At 36.7% G+C, this 27,297-nt stretch overlaps 1 protein-coding gene across 10 annotated transcripts in view; it reads right to left on the bottom strand.

Moving 5' to 3' along the window:
* The window catches only part of CADPS2 (calcium dependent secretion activator 2), a 618,469-nt gene that overhangs the window by 169,673 nt on the left and 421,499 nt on the right, over positions 1-27,297 (bottom strand). For 6 of the 10 annotated variants that reach the window (XM_037056496.1, XM_037056498.1, XM_037056505.1 and 3 more), the window contains exons 10-13: positions 18,853-18,961; positions 17,426-17,626; positions 9,181-9,317; positions 6,685-6,872 (exon numbers count right to left, since the gene is read on the bottom strand). In XM_037056496.1, the coding sequence (XP_036912391.1) occupies positions 6,685-6,872; positions 9,181-9,317; positions 17,426-17,626; positions 18,853-18,961 (635 nt within the window). Of the gene's footprint in view, positions 1-6,684; positions 6,873-9,180; positions 9,318-15,159; positions 15,169-17,425; positions 17,627-18,852; positions 18,962-27,297 lie in introns of all 10 variants that reach the window. The other 4 variants (XM_037056497.1, XM_037056495.1, XM_037056499.1 and 1 more) reach the window with 1 other exon arrangement.

Genomic DNA, 27,297 nt, shown 5'->3' with positions numbered 1-27,297 from the left:
AATATAGAAGAACTTAAATGAAAAGCACTATTTCCTATAAAATTGCAACCTGACAAAACTTACTCAAGAAATGAATGAAAAGCCTGAATAGTTATTTAACTACAAAATAAACTGATGCTGTAGTTAAATATCTTCTTACAAGTAAGTCCCCACACCCAGATGTTGTTTTAAAATCTTTTCCTGAAGAAGATATGCTTATTGATTTATATATATAGAGAAAGGGGTAATGGTAGGGGAAGAGAGAGAGAGAGAGAGATGTGAGAGATGCATCGATCAGTTGCCTCCTGTGCACACCTCGACTGGGGATGGAAACCACAACCTTTCGGTGGTTTGGATGACACTTCAACCAACCGAACTACCTAGCCTGGGCCACCCAGATGGTTTTAAAGATGAGTTTTTGGTCAACTTAAAAAAGAAAAAACCAAGTTATTTGAATACTATGTAGAACAAGCAGGAAAGCTACCCAAGTCATTTCATACAGCTGCACTAACCTGGACACAAAGTGGATGAAAAGGGAAAATACCAGGCCAGATTTTAACATCAGCATGGATCTAAAACTCCCTAACTGATGGGAAGCAGTAATGGTAAATGCTATAGATGTGTGTGTATTCACACACATACATATACATATATAAATAACAGCTTTTTGTTTTGATTGTTTCTAAATCACAGCATTACATACATACTATGCTCTCAAAATTTTTATTATGTTAGTAAACTATGTGGAAATCCAACTCAATGCCCCAAATTCTTTTCCCCTCCTAACTCCAGATGCTAAGAAGCCCTGAAGATCCCACATTTGAGGGAAGTAGCTCTTACTTCTGTTCCTTGTTAACCTGATCTGTATTCTAACACATAATGAAACATTCCCTTTGCTTTTTCTCTTCTTCAGTGATTTACTTTCAGTAGGTTCTTCTATGCATTATTTCAGAAAAATGCAGGAGTTGCTTGCTGTGAATGAATGGTATGAAGGGAAAACAGAGGGAGCTGATTTAGTGACCTTAGTAACCATTCACCAAGTTGTAGTCTGGTGACTAGCTTACTTTGCACAATGGGGTTCTTGACTCCTGTTTTGGCTGCATCTTTGCCACTCCCCCATGAGGCCCACAATGTTTTCAGCAACGGGAGGGAATGGGAGAAGGGGAGATCCCAATCCCAGAGCCTCCCCACGGCTCCTCCTAATGATCGTGGACAGTAGGTGAGGGAAGGCGCCTACTCAGTGCCTTCCCAGTCTCATCCTCCTGCCAGAGACTTGTCTAGAGGATGCTGCAGTAACAAGGACACTCTCCAAGTTCCCCTTTGCACTGCCAGTCTTCTAGAGAACAATTCCCCAAAGCTAATTTAACTACCACGCTGTCCATAAACTGCCACCAACTTGAAATTTAAACAGTATTTCATCATTTACAAAGTGTTTACATAATTTATGTGGCCTGTTTAGGAGCCCTGTCAGGTAGACAGCTTTAAAACTCACAACAGATGAGGAACAGACTCCAACAGGACCAACTGAGCAAAACGAAACAGTTTATAAGCAGAAGAGGCAGGACAGGAAGACAGATGGTCTGACTCCCAGCTCATGGCTATTTCCAGCATTTCTCCCCACACCACTCACTCTTGCTCTGGTTCTGTCTGTTTTGTTTTGAAAGGCATGATTACCTTGCTTGAGTACTGAACTTGAGGTTGGATAAGGGCAGATATTACTGCTGGAAAAGTCTGAGGCAGATCTGGAGTTGTTCTATAGCTTCTGATAGATTCAAAAAAGAACCCTCCACGCAGATAGATATTAAAGATACTCATTGATAATCACCCCTCAACCTTTGCACATGTACCGTGTGGAAGAAAATCCACTGCATTTGCCACATGACAGGAGGATAACTTTGCTTTGATATTTGATGTGACTGTGTGACTGCCCCAAAAGTGAGTCTCCAGATTCAGAATTTCTATGGCATTTATACTTCATTTCTCTAAACAATATATCTAAGACTAGAATAAGGAGTGATAATGAAAAATCTTAATGATTTGACATAATTATCTATGATTTTACACAAAAATGCATCATTGTCTCTAACGTTAGAAGCAGGAAGATGAAGCATAATTTCAGAGGTGACAGGTAAGAGAAAAGGTTATCATCTGTGGGAATGGAGGTATCATGATACAACTTGACTGGTGCCCATAAAGATGTGATTCTGAGATGTGATCTGGAATCCACAGAAATAAAGATTACTTTATATACCAGCTACAGTCATGTTGCACTGCTACACCCTGTACTTGAAAGCCAGCACATCTGAGCTGGCCTGTCAGCTGTGTAGCAGCTCTGGGATGGCCCTCCTGAACCACCGAAGAGTCAGAGAATACATTGCAAATACTACATTACATCGAAACATAAAAGCCATTTTGTGTTGCTGCTTTAGTTTCTCCACCCTCAGCCTGACTTAGAAAACCAAGATGTATAACCACACATATCAACCTAGAACTTTGCCCTACAATGCATTGTCTCAGAAAGTCTCTTTTCTCTCTCCTGTCAGTCCTTAGCGGTGCTGTTGCCAGGTGAGTGGCTGTGTTATTCATGGACGTCTGTGGCTATCATCCCGCAGAAGTGTGTCTGTTTCTGTCCTTGACTCATTTTTTTCTTTCTCCCTTTCTTTTTTTCTCTCTTTCTCAGTCTTAGTACCAGCCAGACCTTTTCTGTTTAACTCTATTCTTTTATCCCTGAAACACTCAGAGTGCTATTCACAGAAGATGTGTCTGCACCGGAGGAACACACCTAGAGAGCTCAATGCTGTGTAAAAGGACGTGCTTCCAGAGAAATTTCACATCCAGACAGCACTGCTGTCCTTCACTTCAGTCAGTAACAAAAGGCAATCTTTCTTCCTTTTGAATGTTTGACAGAGGTAGTTCAGGCAATGAGCAAAATGACTCTCTGAATGTGTGTCTCGACAGATGTAAAAATGATCATAAAAAGAGACTATGGCAAACACTGACTGAAAAGACAGACTGGACACTGACAGTATTTTAAACGAAAATCTATATAAATATCAGATTCTATACACATGGATAAGAGATGCTTATTTTCATAAGGACAGGTTGATAAAGCCAGGCTAGTCTATCAGCAAATAAATTAGCAGTATAATTACATACACCCTGAAACATTTCCATTTAGCATTAAGTGTTACAGCTCTAACCACCTATTTTTCATGTTTTTCCTCTCACAATTTACTTTCCAGTGGCTGCATGACAATGAGAAGTTTATTAGAATAGTAACCAATCAGTACAGACACAGGATTTTATAATTGTCCAGCACCTGAATATTAGTGTTTCCTCTTTTACATATGAACACTGTGTTTCATAAAGGTTAAGTGATTTGCCCAACATGGGTTGGTTTGCAAGTGCAGAGTTGAGACTCAAGTAGAGATCTTCTGTCTTTTTTATTTTTCCATTGTGACAGCAGGCCATTTCTGAATGACATCTGTTTGACTAAGAAATTACAGGAAATATCATACCTTTTAGCTCTTCTTGGATAATTTCTACCCTAAACTGAGGTTCAAATTTCCCCAAAACCTGCACTTCTTCCTTTCTTTTCCCATAAGCTACAAGTGACTTAAATGTTGAATCAGAGACTGACTCAAATTTCTATTCTAAAACACCACCCACAGATACTTGCATATGTACATATTTTACTCTGGAAAGTGGATTTAATGTGTACTACTAACATATGCATAACATATAAACATACCTTAAATTACACTTGACAGTGTACCAGGTTAAATAAAACAATACTTTTACAGAATAAAAGTAACTATGGCAACCTTTAGATTCAAATCATTCTGCCTCCCAGGTGGTGGCAGTAGCTCCCAGTTGCCTCAGTAACTTTCTATTAAAATGTGTCTCAAACACATATACATTTTGGGGGAGCATTAGCTGAATTTTCCATTTAATGTTTTCAATTTGATTTTACCTTTGTGTGTTAATGACAAAAATAATCTGATCATACAAAATGTGTTGGGTCCGTCTGTTTCATGGCCTCCATCTTATCTTCTTGTTTTTCAGAGTGCTGCCTAAGTTTGGAGGCCTGCCTTTGATACCCATCAATCAGGAGGAATTAGGATGGAGCTGGGAGATAGATGGTTTTAGTAAAACAGCCCCTCACATGCTGTCTATCAAAGATTATCCATCCTGACCATGCCTGTTCCTATCACCACTCTCCAAGTCTGCCCAGTGCAGATGGTTTCATTTAAGGTAATGGGAAAAACAACCACATATTTGCAACATCCCCCTAAGTTCGAAGTACGGCTGAGTTCCATAATGAGGGCAAGGTGTGAATATATTTGAGAATAGGATCACTTTTATTTTATAATGGGATGAGAAATGACAACAGTGGTAACTTCAACAAATGTTTATTGTGCACTCATAATATGAAGGCAGAAGATAACAGTTAGATGAGACTAGTTTCTGCCTTCCACATATGATCTAGTCCAATAGAAGCAGGGGTGTGTGTATATAGATGTAAGTATAGACAATAAAGTTCATAAGGATACTAGAGATAAAATGTTCTCAGTGTGTGAATGAGTTAACAGAAGTCATGTTAGAGGAGTTTTGCGATATTATAACTTGGAAACAAAAACATTGCAGGGAGAACAAACAAGTCATCTGGGGTAAAAATCATGTGTAGAAGAATATGTGGACTTCAGACTGAGCAGACAAAATGAGATGATATTGAGAAACCCCTAATACTATAGGAGTCTGTTTTGAATTTAATAATCAAATGAGAATCACTGAAGTTTTTTAGAAGGGAATATAGTAAAAATTAAATTGCAATTTAGAAGGAAATTGCCAGACTACTAAAAAAAAGCAGTAGAGACAAGGATAAAGATAGAGAAGCAAGAAAAAAATGAAGGCCAGAATTAGGGCAGATGCACATAAATGGCAGAAAAAAGTGAGGAGTACTATGAAGACAGAATGTTGACATTGGCAACAAATTGAGTACAGGAGGTAAAGGAGAAAGATGAATAAACAGTGAATGGGTCATGAATGAAAGTGCCAGTAGCACAAATAATGAAGTCGTTCATTCATTCATCAAGTATTCACTGAAGACTTACTTTAAGCCAACAGTGTTACTTTTGCCACACACTATACTAGGATCTGAGAGTGGTACAAGAACTGATTTAGTGAGATTATGGGTTTAATTGAAAGTTCAAGAAGAACATTAAAGCCCCCAGTTGTTGGCAGAGATCTGTATTTTAGCAGAATAATTGGACTGGAGTTATCTGTACTGAGAGAGGTCATAGTTGAAACTGGAAAGGGGTGAGATCAGCGAGGTAGACTTTCCACTGAAGTAGAGCAGTTCTCAGAAAGAAGAGAGTAAGTTTAAGAACAGATGTGAGGGGAAAAAAACCCCAACAAACCACTAGGTTGTACTTGGAATCTGGAGGAACAGGAACCAATAGCAAAGAGATGGCCAAAAATACGAAAGAGGGCAGTTGAGACACTGCCCTCAGGGAAGATAAGCAGCTCTCTCAGCAGCACAAGGTCTTGGGTATTCTATAGCATCAACTTTCCAACAAGAGTCCGAAGAGTGAAGCTGGAGCACAGGCTACTGGGTTAGGTCATGAGGCAATCCACTTCAAAAAGCCTCTTTGGCAAGTGAGGAGCTGGAAGCAGGACATGGCAATGCTGAGTGGTGTGGTTACAAAGAGAACAGTGGAAAGGTAGCTTGATGTGACAGCAATATTTAAGAAGACTTTATGATTTCTGAGAAAACTCTTTTATGTCTTTCTTATAGGTAATGAAACAGACACAAGTAGATTAAGAAGCTTGCCCTATCTCACACTGTTAATAAGTATTCATTTGAAGCCAGGTGGTCTGACTTCAGAATGTCTTGACCACTTTGTTATATTGTGAGGCTAGGTGAGGCTTAGACAGGTCTGTGGGAAGAAAAGGTAGCATAATGAGGGATGGAATACTGGTTGAAGCAAGGTGAACAGGGGATGATATAGGTGTGCCTCCTTTATGAAAGGAGGCTGAGGATCTCTGGAACAGGAATGAGACAGAGAATAACAGAGAGAGCTCAGAGGTAAGCTCAGAGGTACACAGTTGTTGGGGCCTGCATTAGGTGATTTCCCTCCATTTTGGTAAAGCAAGAGATGAGGTCACTGGAGTGCTAAAAGGCAATACTTGTTCCTAAAGTGTAGATTAGGGAAGCAGTTGGGAGAAGACACTACATAAACTCCATTATTCATGTTCTTTTACCAATGAAAGCTTATTCCACAGTGGAAAAGCCAGAGGCATTAGGAATACACAAACCTATTGACAAAATCTATCCAGATATGCATATGCCTCTAGCACCAATATACATATTGGTGCTACAACAGAAGCACCAATGACACTTCGGCTGTGCAGACCCTGGTGCTGGATGGTCCATAAGAACTAAAAAGCAGTTTCTAATCTCAGATAGTCCCCCCCCCCTCTCTCTCTTTTCCAAGTGGCTCTAATGGCAAAAAGGAACATAAAGTACAGCACACATAAATCAATAGCATATTGATGTACATTTTTCCTTTGTCATTTTTCTTCCCTCTTCTAAGAAGTGTTTGCTATTTAAAATCTGTTACCAGGTGATAATATCAAAGCACATTTTTCTCTCTTCCCAAGTCAACCCTACACATTTTACTGTGTGTTTGCAAGTAAAAATACCTGTTGCCGTGCACATGAGAGGCGCAGAATGCAAAGCTGTAATGGAGCAGGGTTGGGTCAATGACAGCACCGTTTTCTGAATGTTCCATCAGTTCCGTAAGGTAGCAGAGATGCCTGTGACAGCCTCTCACCCCGTATCGGGCACAGTACTCATCTAACACAAAGACTTGGCCAGGGCTAAACCAACCCTGCAAAAAAAAAAAAAAGATTTTTTTTTCTGTATTAAGATCTGGTTTTCTGAAGGCCCTGTTAGGCATTATAAAAAGAAGCTGAATTAAAGTGTCTTTTGACATTTTAAAGTTAGTAATATGTTCCATGATGTCTTCAAAAGCCTGCAGTGTTGTCAGTTTTGGAACTGATTTGGAACACTGGCAACCTAATACCATCCTCTCTTTATTGTGTGACAGGCACAGGCAACCTGTTCTCCATTGTCATTCAAAACCTAGTCAAATTTATTCACAGTACCTACATTGTCAATCACAAAAGTGATATTCCAAATAATTGCACTCTCTGTTTGAATCAATAAAGATGAGAATGGCAAAGCAGATGCTATAATCGAAATTGCTTAGTTACTGAAAGTATTTTATAAAGTGAACTAAAAGATAATTTCAGTTAAGTTTAGCAGTGGTAAACATGGACTACTTGAATATTTAAATATTTCAGATATTATTTTCATTGTATGACAAATATAACAAGTTGATGCTTTCTGAATAAAATGTTTTGATGAATCATACGAATTTATATAGATTGACGAGATAAAAAAGAATAAAAAGGTGGGAATAGAGAGTTTTAAAAGGGGGCAGGATAATCATGCAAGAGAAATGAAAGAATGGTGAGAAATGTAGAAATATGACCTGCAATAAAGAAAAGGAGGGAGAAGAGATGAGAGAACACCACAATACTTATTACAGTGATGGTACAGGCATGAGACGAGACATACTGCATACATTAATATTCAGAGCCAGTATGCATGGTTGTTATAATATCCATGTTATAAATATACAAGCTGAAGTTCAGAGCAGTTCAGTGAACTGATCAAAACCACAAGACGACTCAGTTGTTGAGCTGTGACTTACACCCAGGGTCATCCCACCTTCAACCTCTCCTTCTAATCACGCTCATGCTCTCTGCCCTCTAGGTGCCACTGAAGACACACTGTACCATTCTCTTCAACCTCCATATCACACATGGAGCCATCCACATAATCCAAGCAGCTTTTGACAATTAGGTAACTAACTCAACCGAATGGAACCCAAGAGCAAATGAATTCTTTCTGATGTTTGCTCTATGTGTCCCTGGAAACATGTTGGACTGGTGATGATTTGTTTTACTCCCCATGTTATTGTAAGTTAGAATTGGGTCAGGTTTAAACTATATAATTACGTGTTGAATAATAGCTACTTAATAGTCCACAAATGAATTAATAATCCGGCAGTATGATCTTGTTGATAAGTTGTTTTACTGAAATACCTCTCATGAGCTGGGAGTACATCCTTTTTGAAATCTTATTTTTTTAAATTTTATTTATTTATCTTTAGAGGGGAAGGGAAGGAGAGAGGGAGATAAATATCAATGTATGGTTGCCTCTCATATGTCCCCTGCTGGGAACTGGCCTGCAACCCAGGCATGTGCCCTGACTGGGAACCGAACCGCGATCCTGTGGTTCCACTGAGCTACACCAGCCAGGGCTGAAATCTTATTTTAAAGAGAATGTAACTTTATTGCATGGAGCTACCATCTTTAGCAAGAAGAGACCAATTGGTGATAGAAGTAGGCTTCTTCTGGCTGGGAAAATTCCAGAGGAATTGCTACTAACAATATAAATCCTTGGATAGACACACGTGATTCCTAGGTTGTAGTTAAATGCCCGTATTCTGAGGAGTCAAGCAATCCTTCTAAAATTCAATTATAATTGAATTTTGGCTGATTTCAACAAATAGCAGATAGCAGTTTACCTAGTCAATTTAGCTAATTTTTCTTTCTTTTTTAAGAAATTCAAATTATCTTTTAATAGGGTTAGATGAAACGGAAGCTTCCCGGCTATATGCAGGCCCTGTTCTATTGTTTACCTCAATGATTCTGTCCCCTGAAACTTAGGTTGTCTTTCTAGGAAAAAAAAGAAAAATGAAAAATATACCAACATGTGGTGAACAGAATGCAAACCTTAAAAAGTCTGTACAGGTGTTAGCAAATCCTATCACAGAGGATTTTTTGCTGAAGCCTCTATTTTCAGTCAGCCTTCTCCAAGGGGACTGAGAAGCCACAGTTCAGAGGCTGTTTGAGCCTATTCTCTTGTCTATTGAGTGGCACAGCAGTGGTCTTCAAGTGTATAATTTTCAAATTGGGAAGCAATCGATTGGAATCCTTCATCCCTAACTCCAACTACAGTTATTAAACAAGTCAGGAATAAAATGCCATTTCATAACAAGTATTTCTCACTTTTAAACCTCTTTAATTCTAACCCATGGGGGACTAGAAAAACAGACTTGTACTCACCAAACAAGAATAGGAATCATTCAGTCTGTGATCTAAAGTCTGCCTCTGGAGTATTCTAAAAAGGAAGGCGTGATCGAGCTTGCAAGGATTTGCAGAAATAAACTCATCCATACCATGTTTCTGAAAACGGTCTGCATCTGTAAATTCAGAAAAGTATGTATAATGCATTATTTTTCTGGTTAAACAGTGGGCAAATGCAATTTATAAAAACAATGAAATGCATGCCTCATAAAAAACAAAAGACTACCTTATATTAAATAAAATATGATTTCAAGAATTCAGCATATGAACATAAATTGCAATTTGGTGGGGAGTCGAAGTAAAAATAACAGGGAACAGGGAAAAAGTTGCAAAACATTTGAAATGAGGAAGTTGTATTTTCTTTCAAAGGTACTTCTGATATTCATCACAGAAATAATCTTATTTTTCAATTTTAAGAAAAGTTGATAAATTTTAAGTACATATTGATGGAAGGAAATGACTGGAAAAGAGCCCAAGTCTGTTCATAAAAAAAATTGCAATGATGGCTAGAGGCCTGCTTTCCAAATGGCAAACTAGGGCAGAAATGAATATACGAGCTTTAGCTGAACCACTTCCAGTCCTTTTTTTTTTTTGTATGGCGCTTTTAATGGGGCCAACCTTAATGTAGATATGGCAGTGAATGCTCTCAGCTTCAAGTTTAAGAGACATGAAAAAGGGAGCATCATGTTTGTGCAAATATTCAGACAAAGCATAACGTCCCACATGGCACTTCCATCAAAGGCCCAAAGTCACTGTTCTTTACAGATTGCATCTTTCAACGCCTGTAGACCCTGCGGGTTTATCAAAAGGCAAGCTTTTATGATTGCTTTCATTAATGGTATGTTTTGTCAGTCTCCAACGTGACTTATTTACTAAGGATAGAGAGAAAGAGCCACATGCCACCCCGAAAAAGTGCTGGGTGTTACTACATTAGCTCTGTTAGAAATGTTGCGCATATTGGTCAAGCAATCAGTTGTTAAGATAAAAGTGGACTGTCTTCACAATGGTAGAGCTGAGGCTCCATTGTTCCTTAAAATTCACAGATAGATTTAATTTCTGGTCATAACAAGAAGCAGAGTCCTAAATGTAAAATAAATGTGGTTTTTAAAACCTATATGGTGCAATCCTAAAATTGCAAAGGAAAGGAGACAAAAGTTTATTGACTAAACCCAATTATAGAGTCAAGCTCATAATAAAACTAAATATTGATCTGTGGACATGATGCTAACATAATCAGTCACATTTAGATATTTAGCCCAGATCATATTGATCCATGTCAAGTTCAACTTTCAGCCATATTTGTGGATGGAAGACTATATAATTCAAGCTGAAGGGCCTTCAGAATCACATTTAAAAAAAGATACACAAACTAATATATATCTTACAATATCAAAAGGTAAATGTAGCCAGCAACAAATGGCTATTCATTGATGATGGAAGGTATGAGGTTATAATCCATGGAGAAAGTAGCATATGTATTCCTTTACATTTAATACTAACCTGAATGGTTAAACACATCACATGTGATAAATTACTATTAATTAGATGAACACTAAACTAAACTGCTTTTCCTGAACTCTGAAATAAGAGAATTCAACTCATCTTGTATTTTATTCTCATGCCCTACAGACTTTTAATATAAAATTAAACATATGATAACATAAAATAACATCAATTGAGTAGAAGGCAGAATATGGAAAAATGCAGGGCACAGGTAAAATCAGAAGATTTCATTTTATTTTAAAGAATTTATCTTAGAATCTATATTTCTCCATTTATCTGAGTAAAAATACTTTAGTATCACTTTTATGAAATTAAATTATTAGTTTTATAAAACATCTGCTGATTTTTATTTATTATTTTTTTCACCAGAAAAGGTCATAAAAGAAGTTAAAAATAACACCCAGTAATGGCTTAGCTGTTGAGAACAGGATATGTAATATATTTCAGAGAAAAAAAATCTACAATTCTGTTTTAACTATAAAGGTTTGTAGAAGTAAATTTCTATTTTAAATGAGAGGTATACAGTCTTTAAATCAAACATACAAGTTCCTGGAAAAATGACTCTATTGTTCATTAGTATAATTCATCATATTTTTAAAAATAAATTTATGAAGCATTTTCCTCATGAAACATAACTGTAAACCATAAATTTACTAATGTGACAAGCCTTTCTGAATCACACACATAAATGAAAAATTACTTTTCAAACCATTAAGTTTACTGATAAAAATAATATTCATGATAATAATTTCAGTCACAAATACAGAGTCTATAGTGACAGTGAGAAACCAAACACACTAAAAATTTTATTAAAACAAAGAAACAAACAAACAAAACCCTATAATTTCTCCTGGTTACAATTCTATGAAAGTAAACTATACTCTTAGGGATTATTCCATCTTCAAAATAGAGACTGTAAAGACCAAGTTTCTCAACTTCTCTGTTCCTATGTCTGATAAGAATAATTCAAAATATTTTATGCAAAGATACTTCATCATGTACAATACACCATTAGTTTCCATGAATTTAAGAAGATATAAAAATAAATGGAAATGGCAACAGTTTTGATTTCCTTGAGAAATTTTTCACTTTAAAATTCTCTCATGAATTAAAGTATGATAAAGAAACAGCTATCATTAAAATATTATCTAGTTTCTTATTTTTGTAAAAGAACAAGTCTTATTAAGAATTCTTCACTTGTTTTTTTAGAGGGGTGAGAGAGAGAGAAATATCAATTTTTTTGTTCCACTTTATTTATGCATTTATGGTTGACTTATTGTATGTGACCTGACTGGGGATCAAACCCACAACCCTGGCATACAGAGAAGATGCTCTAACCAACTGAGCTATCTGGCCAGGGCCTGAAAGAATATTTTTATATAGTTTTCTATGGGCATAACATATCTCCATTTATCTCTTAGGAAACAGAGATACACAAATCAGATGGAAAACTTGCTTTTAATCATTAACATAAAATTCAAGGCTTGGAGATTTGCTTTAAAACTGGGCTATACTGGGATATCTTTAATTAATGTTTACTTTGACAGAAAACTATGGTGACTAGTTTTAAATGAAGAACTATTCATGGCACTAGTCAAATAATTACTGATAATGACACATTTCAGTACAATTTATCTTCTGAAATTATTTAGGAAATTTATCAAAAGAAACTAACAAGATATGAGCTTTAAACAATGTACTATGAAACTGTCATAAATTTAGATGATTAACCTATGGAATAAGTACAGATGTGCAACATGGTAATTGAGGATACTGGTGGAGAGTTTCTATGGTAACAGTTGGATACATGCTCCTATGTCTTTAGGTAGTACTGTTACCCGGTGTGGTAAAAGTAGATGAAACAAGAACCAAACTGAGGAAGATTACTATTACTTTGCTATAGATTTAAGGAATTATAACAGCTTTATTCAAATGGAACCTGAATATTGAAATTTTCCATTAGGGTAATAGCTTTTGGAAGTCAAGAAAAAAATAATAAATAGTCGGACAGTATCCATTAGATAGTTAACACTGACTTGAAAACAGTTGGCATGGAAAACAACATGTAGACTATCAGCAAGCCAGCAGGCCTTCCACTGTGGTCAAGAACCAAAATTCCCGAAAGGCATCTGAGTCACAGTTCAAAACAGAGGCAGAAAAAAACATTTAACTAAATCTTTTTCTCTTTCCCTTGCAACTAATTCAAAATATGCTGCATTTCCCCCCCTGCTGCTGGTATTATGAGAGATTAGAGATGTTTTTAAAAGGGAAAGAGAAGGAAAAAGATTTGAGGGAAGAGGCAAGAAGACCACTGAAGAAGAGGTGGCCATTCACTAGCACTGAGACTACTTGAGACTCCAGACCTAGGACTAGAGTACCAAAAGGACTCAGAAGATAGTGCTGCCAGTTAAAAGTTCCCTCCTCTGCAAAACTGTTTGCTGAACAAGGCAGCCATGAACATTCTCAAGTACAGTAACTTAGTTTAAAGGTGTCCAATGTTTAGGAGCTTGCCCGGAGCTGCATTTACTACTACCCATACCTGATTATACTTTCCTTTTAGCTCAAACTCTCACTGAGCTTGAAAATTTACAGGAAGTTAAAAGTGGCATAGAGAAGTACACACCTCCTCTCTTTATAGCACCCACAGAGTCACTAATAGGAAGAGTTTAACACTGAGATTTCAAGTAGATCATCCTGCTTGGTATGTTCGTGTTTTATGTATGCATTTTTATGCTGAAACCAAAGAGAAATGTTGATACCTATGTTAACTAGAAGTTTATTCACACCTCTGTTATTAGCCTAAATAATTTTTGAGCTTGTTTTTGTTAAATTGATTAAAAAGGATGTATGGCGGAACAGGCTGACAGGGTCCAGAGAGGAGAGGGGAGAGAATCATAGGGGAAAAGAGGAGGGACTCACATGAACAAGTATAAAGGACACATGGACAATAATTAAGGTGGGGGGTGGAAATGGGAGGGAGGCGGGGAGCACTGGGGAGGGTAGGGCAGGGAATATAAAACAGAAAACTGTACTTGAATAAGAATTAAATTAAAAAATAAATTAAAAAAATAAAAAAGGATGTATGGATTTACACATCTTGCTTTCTTCGACAAATAATATAGTATATTTTCACCTGATGGCAATTTTAATCAACACATACACAGGCCAAGTAAACCAATATTCAACACTTATTTAAAATAATATATTAAATGTAAAGTAAGACATAATTTACCTATGAACTATGAAATTTAACTTATTAAATCAATCGGGAAAATTAGCTTATGTAATTAAATCTGTATTTATACTCTAATTTAAGAATTAAAAATTGGGCCCTGGCTGGTGTAGCTCAGTGGATTGAGCGCGGGCCTGCGGAACCAGTCTATCGCGGTTCGATTCCCAGTCAGGGCACATGCTTGGGTTGCAGGCCAGTTTCCGGCAGGGGCCAGTTCTCTGCAGGGGATGCATGAGAAGCAACCATACATTGATGTTTCCTTCCTCTCTCCTTCCCTTCCCCTCTAAAGATAAATAAATAAAATATTAAAAAAAAGAATTAAAAATTGGGTTAAAATTGAAAAGAAGGTAACTTTTCTAGTTAATTGTTGACATTCATTTACCACTGGAAGTCTACTAGCACTGTGTCGGGCTGTATCATGTAGCACAGACACTGTTATGCTCTATATATCAGTTCAGAGAAAAAAATGGAAAACAAGGTTCTTGCATATTTCTTTGATCGGAGATGGCAAAGAAGGACAGTTTAACCAAAACATGTCTTCCAGTCAGGCGAAAGGCAGTGTTCACCCTATTTCAGAATTTCTGTATATCTTGAAAGTCAAAGAAATAGAGAAGTGGAGTAGATTCTCTTATCAGAGCAATCTATAAATACGGGCTATTATTTACATCCTAAAAATTACAGTAGGCTTGTCTTCTAATAAGTTACATTTTATAAATTTATTATTTTTGTTCTGACTCTTCCAAAACATTTAGTATGCTTAGTTTTAAAAACAAGCTTTCTTTTTTGAAGTCATAACATATATACTTGAAAGAAAACTCAGGATAGGAAATGCATTAGCAACTAGTCACTCTGATTAAATTCATCCACTGTGAATATTTTAGGTATAATTCTACCTATATTTTAAATTTTTTCTTACTTAGTGAAATGTATTACCTATATAATTTAGGATTTTTCCACTTCATCTTATTGAGAATTTTTTGCATTCTATTATATCACCTTCATAGTCATTACCTTTATGGTAGATAATAGGTTGTTTCTACTTTTCTGTTGTGGCAATAGCAGACATTTTTGTTTCATAAATAGTAACATTAACCTAAATATTCTGGGTTTACCTAGAAAGCAGGAGACTGACATTGTAAACAAGGTCATGATAGTACTTCACATACTATATTATTGCAAAATTTTTATACAGAGAAGCAAAAGAAAATCATGAAAATACTTACCTTTACCAGCTGTCAGTCAGCAAAGAAATGAAAAACAAAGCATTTTAAGTAGGCTGGGAACATATTTATTTATATAACTAGTCACATTAATTCTATTATTTTCTTGGTGTCTACTAATGACTCTAAAAGTTATTCTTCCAAGAGATAAACACTAAGGGCCCAATGGCATCTGTGATATAGGTCACACTTAGGATTCTCATTATATGAGGTAGAAAACACATTCTCCTTCCTTCCTTTCTTATTTTTTTCTTTTTAAAGGAAAATAAAAGGATTACAGGGTCTGCTGTAATAGAAAAGTTTACTAAAAGCCTGGAACACACAAAAGCTGTTGTTAACACAACTGAAACAGCCTGGCTTTTAAGAACAAGTTTAGCTTTTCCAGAAGTTAATCAAGGGGAAAGAAAACTCAGTTTCAATTAGCCTTGACAATAATACACTGGTATCTAATAGTAGAAGGTTTAGCCACAAAGAGATTACATGGCTATTTGATGATCTAAGGATCATCAGATCCTTAATTCATTCACTCCTTAGCCGTGGCCTTAATGCTGTAGGCCATTGGTTCCTGGTCACTATTCTTGCCTCTGTGTGCAGGATGGATGACATCTATGAGCTCACCACGCTCCGAGGATGTTCCTTGTACGTAGGATGTCAACAAAAGGGAGTAAATGAGATATTAAAAAATACTGTTCAAATCACTGTAACTCAGTAATACTCAAATGGGGTAATTCTTCTCCATCTTCAACCTTGCCCTCTTGAACATTTGGAAATGTTTGGAGATATTCTGGCTGTCAGACCTAGGGGGCGTGCTACTGGCATTCAGTGGGTACAAGCCAGGGGTAATGCTAAATACCTTTCATAAACAGGAGAGACCTTCCACTGAAAGAAAGGTCCCTGAAACAGAGAATTATCTGGCCAAAAATGTTAATAGGGCCAAGGCTGAGAAATCTTCCAACTTGCAAGAAATAATCATTCTGCTTTTGGTCAGGTTGGTATAACTGAAAACAGATTTACCTTCTACTTGAAAGAAGTAAAAATTCAGAAAAAAATAGTTCTCAAAACACTGGACATCAGGCAAGATAGGAGACTGAGTCCTGAGAGACATGAAACAAATTAGGTGAGACTTGCCGTTACCCTAAAATAATCCCAGGAGAAACCTTCAAAGCTTTGGCACAGGAACAAGAGCTCAGGAAGAGCCTGTGTTCTCTGAGAGCCGAGGAGATAGAGCTGGCGGTTCCGGGTGACAAGGTGGTTGAGCCTGCTGGGCAGTGATACTATTCCTGCCCCCACCTTCAACATTCAGCTGAACGCTAACCACCTCAAGCACGTGAGGCATCAACCTAAGGTCAGGGAAAGAATCATCCTAAGGGATTAGAGGGGACCGTGCCCCAAAGTCACACAAGTTTGGAACTCTTCTTCCCTAGGAAAGAATCTTGAGAGTAAAAGGGTGCTGATTGAAAAGTCACAGGTTGAGCTTAAAGTTATAGACAAATTGACTTATTTCAGAAGAAATCAGAGAAGTTTTGCAAGGAAGCATAACAAGTTAGAACATTTGGTCTAATGATTATAAATGTTTGAAAATGTTTCCATTATTATTACATAATTTTCATTAATCATTTGTAAATTCAAATGAAAAATATAGATCTTTTATATTAACATACAAAAATACATGAATATTAAGATATTTAAAAAAGAAAGTTGGCTTGATAAATTCTTTTTCTTTAGATTTTTAAAATTTAATCTTTATTGTATTTTTTCTGATTTATTCTTTTTTTATCAATCAATCTACAACAGAAAATAGCCCTATTATCCTTTTAGGTTATGAAGAACAAATCTAGAAAATGATGGCTCATCATTTTCATTTTCTGAAATTCTATCCATGCCAACTTAATTTTGCAATACTTTCCTGTTTCTAAAGGACACAGTTAAAATTTCTATAGGACACATAAGTTAAAATTTAAAAACTAAAAAAGCTAACATAAATTTTCTTTTGAGAATTTTTGGAAAATTTTCTTATCTGCTCTTGTGATACCCAGAGATACTCTGATGCCTGGCAAATTCATGACTGGAAACCAATGGCATCACTCACTCCAGATCAGTGTGAACAACTAGATAACTGATTCTGTGACTATTATTATGGACTATTTTTATTCAATTAGGAATCAGTTAAAGATGCAAACTGTAATACTAAACAAATTTGCCTGAGATAATTTTATAATCTTATTAATGTTATTAATTGATAATCGAGTTATTTTTTAATAAAACTTACAAAGCTGAGCATCTGCTTGAAGAGTCCCTCCTTTAGGATTCAGCTTCTGGGTTTGACTTGCAGGAACAGGTTTATATGATTGACCTGTGGCTCTGTACATGGCTTGAACCCACAGTATTCTATCCTGTTCATCATCACTGGCAAATATGACAGTGTCTCCTTCTTTAACAGCATTAAAGAACATCTGACCACCCTGAAGGCCTGTGGAGAAAGAAAGACACCATTAAAAACCTACGCAATTGAAAGATTGTAATCTTATTCACTGAATAGTCTCTAGGAAAGGAAGAAATTTGTTATTAGTAGCTCAGTGCTTTCAATGATTTTCAGTTGAGGTTCAACACCCACAATCTAAGAACTGAAGGAGACACAATAAGGAAAGGTTTAAATTTCCATAGCACTTTGGAAATCAAAACTAATTTAGAGAAATAAACAGTCCACAACACAGTAGCATTGTGGAAGACATGCAAGCCTACCCCATAGACATTCATACTACTGTCTATACTTCACGCCAGAGAAGAAATTGCTTCCCTGTTGGCACATCTCTCACTCTGCACGCAGGGGAGCGATATAACAAGCTTAGCCAAAACCAATACAGATAAGGAAAAAATGATACTTACATTGTATGGCATTTTATCTTTTGCAGCATTCTTTCACAGAGAATATATTTTGCACTTTTAAATGACTGATTAGTGAATGTGATCACAGATTTCTATTTTAATCTTAATATATTAATTTTAATCTGTATATTTATATATTTATCAATATCACTTTATTAATTTCACTAATTTCCACATGTTGTTTCACTCACTCATTCCCTCACCAAATTTCGTTACCGATGTCTAGTACTATACCTAGTGCTGACATGGAGGGAGGGAGAGAAGCACCAGAATGTGTTGTTGGGGAGGAAATTGGTAGAATACCTAATAATTCATTTACCATCTCTTTCGTATACCATGTCACTTTCCAGGAGAGAAGTTTATATAAGCATTGATGATATTTCTCAGATAAGTTTTCTATTACAGTCATTTTCACATAGTGCCCCTGATCTCTTTTCCCTTAGATTGTCAAACAAAAACAATGACAACAGTCAACACAACAATAGCCGTCCAGTGTGAATGAATCAAAATTACACTTATTCTTTGTCAGATCAGGAAAAAATACACTTTTTGGTATGCTGCAGAATTTTACTAATCAGTTTATGTATGCCGTGAGATAAAAACGAGGATGAAAATCACTAAGTAACATAACAGAGATGATGAGTTATGGCTAAAACTAAGCAGCTCTCAAATCAACACAATCTGATTTTCATACAGTCTGTTCAGGTATATAAGTGAACTGCACACACCATTCATTGAGTGGAGACTGTAGGGCAGAAACAGGATATTTATGACTTGAATGGCTGGGAAAATGATTCAATTTAGCATTACCTGGGTGGGGATCTGTATAATCCACAGTGTATCCTTCAAGCTGCATTAATTCTTGTGGTTCAGACTTTTTTTCTCTATAACTGCACATAGCAAAGGTGTACTGGCTAACCTGCATGAGAAAAAATATTTGCAGATTGGTTGCATTAAATTTATCTTTTAGATTTTTCTTCATCAGAAGACTCTTTGACCAAATAAAAAACATTACTTTCATTTAAAGTACTAAATGTTAGCACGTTTCAAAACTTAGATCCAAGATTAAAGCACCTTTCATCTGTTAGCTTGCGGCGTGATCTTGCAACCATAATCCAGCATTTCTCAAATCAGTGATCCACCAGTCAAGATTCTGAGATGTTAATGGAAGACCCGTAAAAAAGTATTCATGTTAGAAACAAGTTTAGGGATCACTGGGTGAAATAAAGATAAGGGGGCTTCTTTCTCTGCAGGTTAATATGCTAATAATACACCCTGTGAATCTCTTGGAGAGAGAATATTAAGAGCATTCTCAAACTTCTAAGATAATGGAACATCACTTTCAGTGTACTTATTTCAAGACTTTTAAGTAAAAAAGATCTCAACAAAAGTTGAGAATTTACTGGCACACATCGCAAACCCACAGGAAGGTCTAGAGTGAAAGAAATTTTAGGTAGCCAGGGACTTAACACGGCCAAGACCTGCTCTGTCTCCACTCTATTGTTCTGGTGGAATGGGCTCCCTGTTCCTGAGCCCAAGGAACTGAGCTGGATCACAGCTGCAGACAGCTCCGCAGTCGCCACATTGCCTGCTCCAGTTTGGGTCATCAGGCCATTTCTGGATCAACCACCGCAGCCAAAGGGCTACAAAAGTACCAGCATTAGCCCAGTTTGGCTCAAGAGCTCACCTCTCTAGCAAACGATGTTGAATGCTACAATAGGCAGGCCTTTAGACATTCCCCCAAAACAGAGAGTAGGAGATGCTGTTCCCAGCTGGATAAAAGAATGTTTGATGGATTAATAAATATCTGAATTGCAAAATGTCCTATAACACCAGGATTCCATGGAAAAGTTTGGTTTTTGTGAATTATATATCTCTTTCCACTTTTAATCATGAGATGATGCTAGGAAAACATAAGAACATCTCTCAACAGACAAGGGCAACTTAAAGAGGGCTCAAAAGAGCTAATTATGAAAGAAAAAATGATTACATGAACTACATTAGAATGAGGAAATTCTCCTTTTGTAAAGAATACTGTGAAAAAAAGTAAAAAGGCAATGCCACAGATTGAGAGCAGAAACTGAGGCTCCCTAGAGGAGAGGATACTGTGCAGCATAAACTCCCGCCTAAGTTTCCAGCCTGCTGTTTGGCATCTCTGAGAACCCAGACTGATACCAAAAGCCTTACTATTCATTATGTTTTCCCTTGGATCCAGCAAATCTTCCAAAAACTTATTCCAAGGAACAAAGATAGACAAGTATGCAAAGGTGAACGTGCACTGTGTCCACTGCAGCACTGCATATACGGAAAACCAACAACGGTGTAATTACATACTTTATGGCGTTACCACCCAGTATAATGCTACAGGGCTATTAAAAGAGATGTAACAGATTTTTTCTGGACATGGAATATTTCCATGTTATGTTATGTTAAAACATAAAGAGAACGTTAAAAACAAAAATATAGAGTGTGATCTTATAGTAAAAGCTATATGTCCACATAAATAAGATATATACTAAAATGTTAATAGCTATTACTGGGTGGTAAAATTATATGCTGTTTTAAATTATTGTTCAGTGTTTTGAGGTTTCAAAGAATTTACAGTTACTATGAATTTATAAAAAGTACAGCTCTTTCCATTTTTTTGGGAAAAAAGGCTTGTTTGGAAAGAGTGAGGCCAATAACTTGAGACACCTGTGGTTCCCGATACTGTGAAGTTTTCCTTTTCTCTCCTCATCTCGCAAGCTGTCAATGAATTTACTATTTCACCTGCTTATGCCTAAGGCTTACAGATGAAACCCAGTGGCTCCCATAGTGGGTTGTTATTACCAAAGGCTTCAGTTTCCTTGTGTAAAAAGGTATGATTGTGGGTTTCTTCCTGGGGTGGTGGGGTGATGAGCAGTAAACAATAACATCACACTCTATTATTTACTCTAAAAAAGCTCATTCTCTTACTTAAGGACAGTAACTTATTCCAGTCCCACTCTTCTTCCATAAAGTTATTTAACACAGTGTTATCTTTGAAACATTTTCAAATATTTGGAACATAAATAGAAATAAAATAATGTTCTAACATACATATATATATATATATATATATATATATCCATCAGCCAGCTATTTCAAATCATAAATTTTTGTATATTTATATGCTTTAAGTTTTTTAAATAACAGATACAGTTAATGCCTATATATATCTAATCAAACCCATTTCCTTCTCTCTCTTCCCACAGAGGCAATCACCATGCTGAATATTTTGTGTTTACTGTTTCCATGCATGTTTTAAAACTTTTATTACATGTAAGTTCTTTTATTTAGTCCCTGAACCCAATTTCAGTGTGTATGTGTGTGGTTTCCACACCAACAACAAGCAGTATTCCGGATACCAGATGGGTGTCCTACAATTAATTCTGATGTTATCTACTGACGTTATCTATCTATTCCACAGGTTAAGGGTTCAATTCTCCTACAAGACTGTCCTCAACCCTTTCAGATACCAGTCTCAAGCCCAAGTTGTTGTCTGTACTCCTGACTGACCAACTACAGACTGGAGGTTGCCACAACACCCTCCTTGTACATAAAACCCAAGTTATTGCCTGTACTTCTGACTGGCTGGCTATGCATCAGAAGTTTCCATGACCTGCTTTTGCCTTGGGTTAGATTATTTGGCTAGACTGGATCACAGAACTCATCAAAACATTTTACTTACTAGATTACTAGTTTATTATAAAAGTATACAACTCCGAAACAATCAGATGGAAGAGATGCATAGGACAAGGTATCTGAAAAGGGCAGGAAGCTCTCTCCCCCTGTGCAGGTCTCCACAAGTCTCCCCAAGTCCCCACATGTTCACCAACCTGAAAGCTCTTCAAACCTCCTCCTTTTCATTTTTTATGGAGGTTCTGCAATACACAGACATGGCTGGTTAAATCACTGGCCACTGGAGATTGACAATCTCCAGCCTCTCTCCCCTCCTCCAAGGTCAGGGAGTGAGGCTGAAAGTGCAATCCCTCTAATCATGTGGTTTGTCCTCCTGACAACCAGTCTCCATCCTTGGGTGGGGTCTAGAAGTCATTTATTAACATAACAAAAAAACCAGATTTTCATTCTTATTACTTAAGATGTTTCAAGGGTTTTAGAAGCTCTGTGCTAGAATGATGATGAAGACCAAATACAGGCAGATTTCCTTTTATCACGCTTCACAGAAATGGCAGTTGTTACAAATTGAAGGCAAGACCCTCCACCAGCTTACAATACTCATTTTATTATGGTGGTCAGGAACTGAACCTGCAATACCTCCAGGTATGCTTATATGTATTTCTTATTATAAACCACCATATCACATAACCAAATTGATAAATAGAATCCAACTATTTATCACACATTTAAAAAACTTGATATACATTAAGCATATACATTCTTCTGAAACGTTATTATCTCCCAAATCAACATGTTTAACCATTTTGGTACATATTCCATTACTCAAATTGTCACCCTTTATCCAATGTCCTAGTCCTAGCCAATTTCTTCCACTTGCCCTTATAAATAATTCCACAATGGGCATTCTGGCACAAATCTTACCCACAGTAGAGAGAGCTATGGAAGGACGGCACGGAGGAGTGGAATCATTAGGTTGAAGGGCCTGCCGATCTCCACTGTTGTTAGATAAAGCCAAACTACTTCCTGATTTGTACACCCACCAGTGGTACACAGGAGCTCCCTCCTCGTGTTACACACCTGTTATTTTGCTATTTTATTTATTTAAAATATTTATTCATTTATTTGCCAATTCTGTTGAATAGGAAATGGTATCTTGCTGTTAGAATTACAAGTTCCATCACCAACAGGGCTGAGCATTTCCTAGTTTTATTAGTCACTTGGGGTTTCTTTTACTATGGTTTTCCTGATCAGTTTGCTTATTTTGTAATGTATAACTTGGTCATTCACAACCTCATTTTAAATCAATTTTGCCAGAGGTTTATTTTTTGAATTCTTGTGAGGAATATCTTTGTATTGTATTAATCCTCTCTATTGTTTCTTTGTAATTTCTTCTATCTTTATTTAAGTTCTCCCTTTTTTGGAGGGGAGTTAACTTTTTAAATAAATTTTAATTAATCTACAGTTTATTCATTTCCAGTTGTTATTCATGGTAGATATGTGCATTTAACTTCATTGTAAGTCCACAATAGCTTCATCTCATAATTCATGTGTAGCATTTCCATTAGTTTATGTCTAAATATTTCTTGCTCATTTCTTTTCTACCCACGGGCTATTTCCAAATGTGCTTTTAAATTTGATTTTGCAGTTATATTTTTCTTATTGAGTTTTAAAGTAATTACATTGTAATTAGAATGATTTCATAGTTTAGGTATTTCTGTGACCTGCTCTGTTGCCTAGTGCATGGCCAGTTTTTACTAATATTCTCTTGTTTGCTTAGAAAGCAGGCATCTTTTGAAATTATTGTACAGTGATTATTTATGTCCATTAAATCAAATTTATTAATTGTATTGTCAAATATCCTGCATCTTTCTAATGCTTCTTCTGATGTGTGGTTCACTGAGAGATATGCAAACGTGTCCCAATAAGGCTGTCCACCTCTGAGTTCTCCATACAGTTCTCTCAAATGTTGCTTTATATTATTTTTAATGATTTTTTAAAAGATTCGCCAAGATAGAGGCATAGGTGGAAACACTGTGCCTTCTCCCACAACCAAGTTTGAATACAACAAGGGTTTAGTAAACAAAGACAGAGCTAAAGAACAGAAAATTGAACTATATGGAAGTCCAACAACAATGAACCATTCAACCAGACCGGTAAGAGGGTAAGAGGGGCGGAGTCAGCAGCGGAGTAGGGTGGGGCAGGAAGGATCCCCCGACCCAGGCTACCCAGGCAACCCACGTGCACAGGCAGCCAGGGTAGCATCACAGAATCATTGAGGGTGCCCGTCAGGCTGAATGCAGTCACACATTCGTGTGTAGATAAACCAGCAGAGGTATGAGCAGTGAGACAGACCCTGCAGGCCGACCAAGGTCACACATTCATGCTAGATCAGGTGCCCCCAGGGCCGGAGGAGGCAGAGGGGACTGCCATTGATTTCCTTTGACCTCACCCCCACATACAGCATCACAACCCAGCCACTGAGTTGTCCCGCCCTGGTGAACACCTAGGGCTCTGCTCCTCATACCTAACAGGCACAAACAGACCAAAATATGGCTCAAGAAGAACTCAAAGCCCCAGAGCTGATAACTCTAAGCAACCAAGAAATAGCAAACCTCTCAGATGCACAGTTCAAAATACTGGTGATCAGGATGCTCACAGAACTGGTTGATTATAGTCACAAATTAGAGGAAACTATGAAGGCTAAACTAACTGAAATGAAGGGAAATGCACAGGAAACCGATAGTGATGGAAAGGAAAGTGGGACTCAAATCAAGGGAGTGGACCAGAAGGAAGAACAAAACATCCAACCAGAAAAGAATAAAGAAACAACAATTTAAAAAAATTGATGAGAGGCTTAGGAACCTCTAGGACATCTTTAAATGTTCCAACATCTGAATTATAGGGGTAACAGAAGGGGAAAAGAAACAGCCTCGAGTGGATAACACATTTGAACAAATAATAAAGGAAAACTTCCCCAGTCTAGCAAAGGAAATAGACTTCCAGGAAATCCAGGAAGCTCAGAGAGTCCCAAAGAACTTGGACCCAAGAAGGAACACACCAAGGCACATCATAATTACATTGCCCAAGATTAAAATGAAGGAGAGAATCCTAGAAGCCAAGAGAGATAAGGGGACAGTCGCCTACAAAGGAGTTCCCATCAGACTGTCAGCAGATTTCTCAAGAGACCTTATAGGCAAGAAGGGGCTGGAAAGAAGTATTCCAAGTCATGAAATCCAAAGACCTACAGCCAAGATTGCTCTATCCAGTAAAGCTTTCATTTAGAATGGAAGGACAGATAAAGTGCTTCTCAGATAAGATCAAATTCAAGGAGTTCATCATCACCAAGCCCTTATTATATGAAATGTTAAAGGGACTTATATACGAAAAAGATGATGAAAAATATGAACAGTGAAAGGACAGCAAACTCACAGTGATTAACAACCACACCTAAAACAAAAGCAAACCAAGAGGACAGCTAGATCAGGAGTGGAACCATAGAAATGAAGAACACATGGAGGGTTAGCAACAGCGGAGTGGGAGGAGGAGAAGGGGAGAGAAGGTACAGAGAATAGCACAGACAGTAGGTAGAAAATAGATAGGGGGGAGGGCAAGAATAGTAGGGGAAACATAGAATCTAAAGAACTTGAGACGTGGTCATAAACTAAAGGGGGAGATGGTGGGGGGGTGCAGGGTGGAGGGGAATAAAGGGGGGAATAGAACAACAACTGTAATGGTATAATCAATAAAATATATTTAAAAAGTACAAAAAAGAAATAAAAATAAATAAATAAAATATTTTATTTATTTATCTTTACAGGGGAAGGGTAGAGGGAGAGAAATATCAATGTGCGGTTGTCTCTCATGCATCCCCTGCTGGGAACTGGCTTGCAACCCAGGCATGTGCCCCGACTGGGAATCAAACAGCAATCCTTTGGTTCCCAGGCCCACGCTCAGTCCACTGAGGTACTGCTTTATATATTTTTGAAGATATATAATCTCACACATATGTGCTTAAGGTTGTTATATTTTTCTAGAACTGTTCTATCTTGCTGGTGGATTGTTCCATTTATATTCATGTACTGGCTTTAAAAAATTCCTTAATACTGTTTTCTGGCTTAAATTGTATTTTGTTGGCTATTCACAAAGCTACTCGAACTTTCTTATGATTAGTATATACCTGGAAATGTTTTTTCATCCTTTCATTCTCAATTATTCTAGGTTCTATTTAAATTTCTACAAATAATACATAATTAGATTTTTACAACTCTTAAAATTTAGTCTTTTAACAGGCAAGTTAAGATCGTATGTTATATTTGGTGATATCTTCAAATTTATTTCAATTATCTTATTTTGCCCTGTTTATGAAGCCTCTTTCTCTTCTTCCCTCTCCATTATATTTTAACAAATCTCTGTTTTCCTTTTATTGTGTAGAAACAATATTTTGTTTTTATTCTTTTAGTCACTGTTCTCTCAAATCCTATTTAATTTTTGTTTGTTTTTTTAAGATTTTATTTATTTATCTTTAGAGAGGAAGGGAAGGAGAGGAGAGAAACATCAATGTATGGTTGCCTCTCGTGAGTTCCCTGCTGGGAACTGGCCTGCAACCCAGGCATGTGCCCTGACTGGGAATCAAACTGCGATTGTGTGGTTCGTAAGCCCGCACTCAATCCACTGAGCTACACCAGCCAAGGCTAATTTTTGTTTTTATCATCTCCTCCTGAATACAGAAAACTTTGCCCGCTTTTTTTGACTGCTTTCATCTTACAAATCAATGCTCATTATGTTAGTTCTACCTTATTTTAGTAATACTTAGTATATAAATATTTAGTCAAGTAGAAAATATTTATTACTAAAACATTATCTTATAGAGTCAACATTTGTGTATAGTTGCCATTTTGTTTATCCAGTTTTTTGAAGACCACTGTTGCTTGAATTGTACTTCATTCTGTGTTCAATTTCCTTCTTCCTTTAGGGAAAGCTTTTGAGTCAGTTTTCATTTTAAAATGTCTTTAATTACCTCTTACTTACAAATGATAGTTTATGTGGTTATAGTGTTTTAGGCTAGTAGTCCTTCAGTACTTTGTAGTAATATTCCACTGTCAGAAGGCTTATATATCCACATTGAAGAGTTTGAGGAAAGTCCAACTGTGGTTCCTTGTAGTTTATTTGCCTTTTCTTTCAGTTTTCTCTTAAATGTTGTTTTTATCATTATCCCGTAGTTTCATTATGAAATTTCTAAAAGTTTTATGTTCATCTGGGTTAATATTTGTTGTATTTCTTGTATCTCTTAATTCATTACTATTATCAATTTCAGAAGTTTGTTCATTTATCTTTTCAAATGCTGACTCTGTCCTATTTTTCCTTTATTCTGTCGTTCTTCAAATTCTATCAGAAGTATATTGGAACTTGAGATTGTTTCCTCCATATCTTTTAACATCTTTATGTATAACATGTTTATTTTTCCATGCTTAGTTTCATTAATTTCCTAATATTATACCTAATACTCCATCATTAACTATTTTGCTAATTTTCTCTTCAGATGTGTCTAACTTATTGTTAATCTGTTCGATAAGGTCGAAATCTAAAAGACTTTTG

Source organism: Sturnira hondurensis, unplaced genomic scaffold (assembly GCF_014824575.4).
Source record: "Sturnira hondurensis isolate 20B ecotype Veracruz unplaced genomic scaffold, ASM1482457v3 Scaffold0008992, whole genome shotgun sequence".
Taxonomy (NCBI): Eukaryota; Metazoa; Chordata; class Mammalia; order Chiroptera; family Phyllostomidae; genus Sturnira; species Sturnira hondurensis.
The sequence above is the reverse complement of the archived record's forward strand: the minus strand, read 5'-3'. Positions and strand labels throughout refer to the sequence as shown.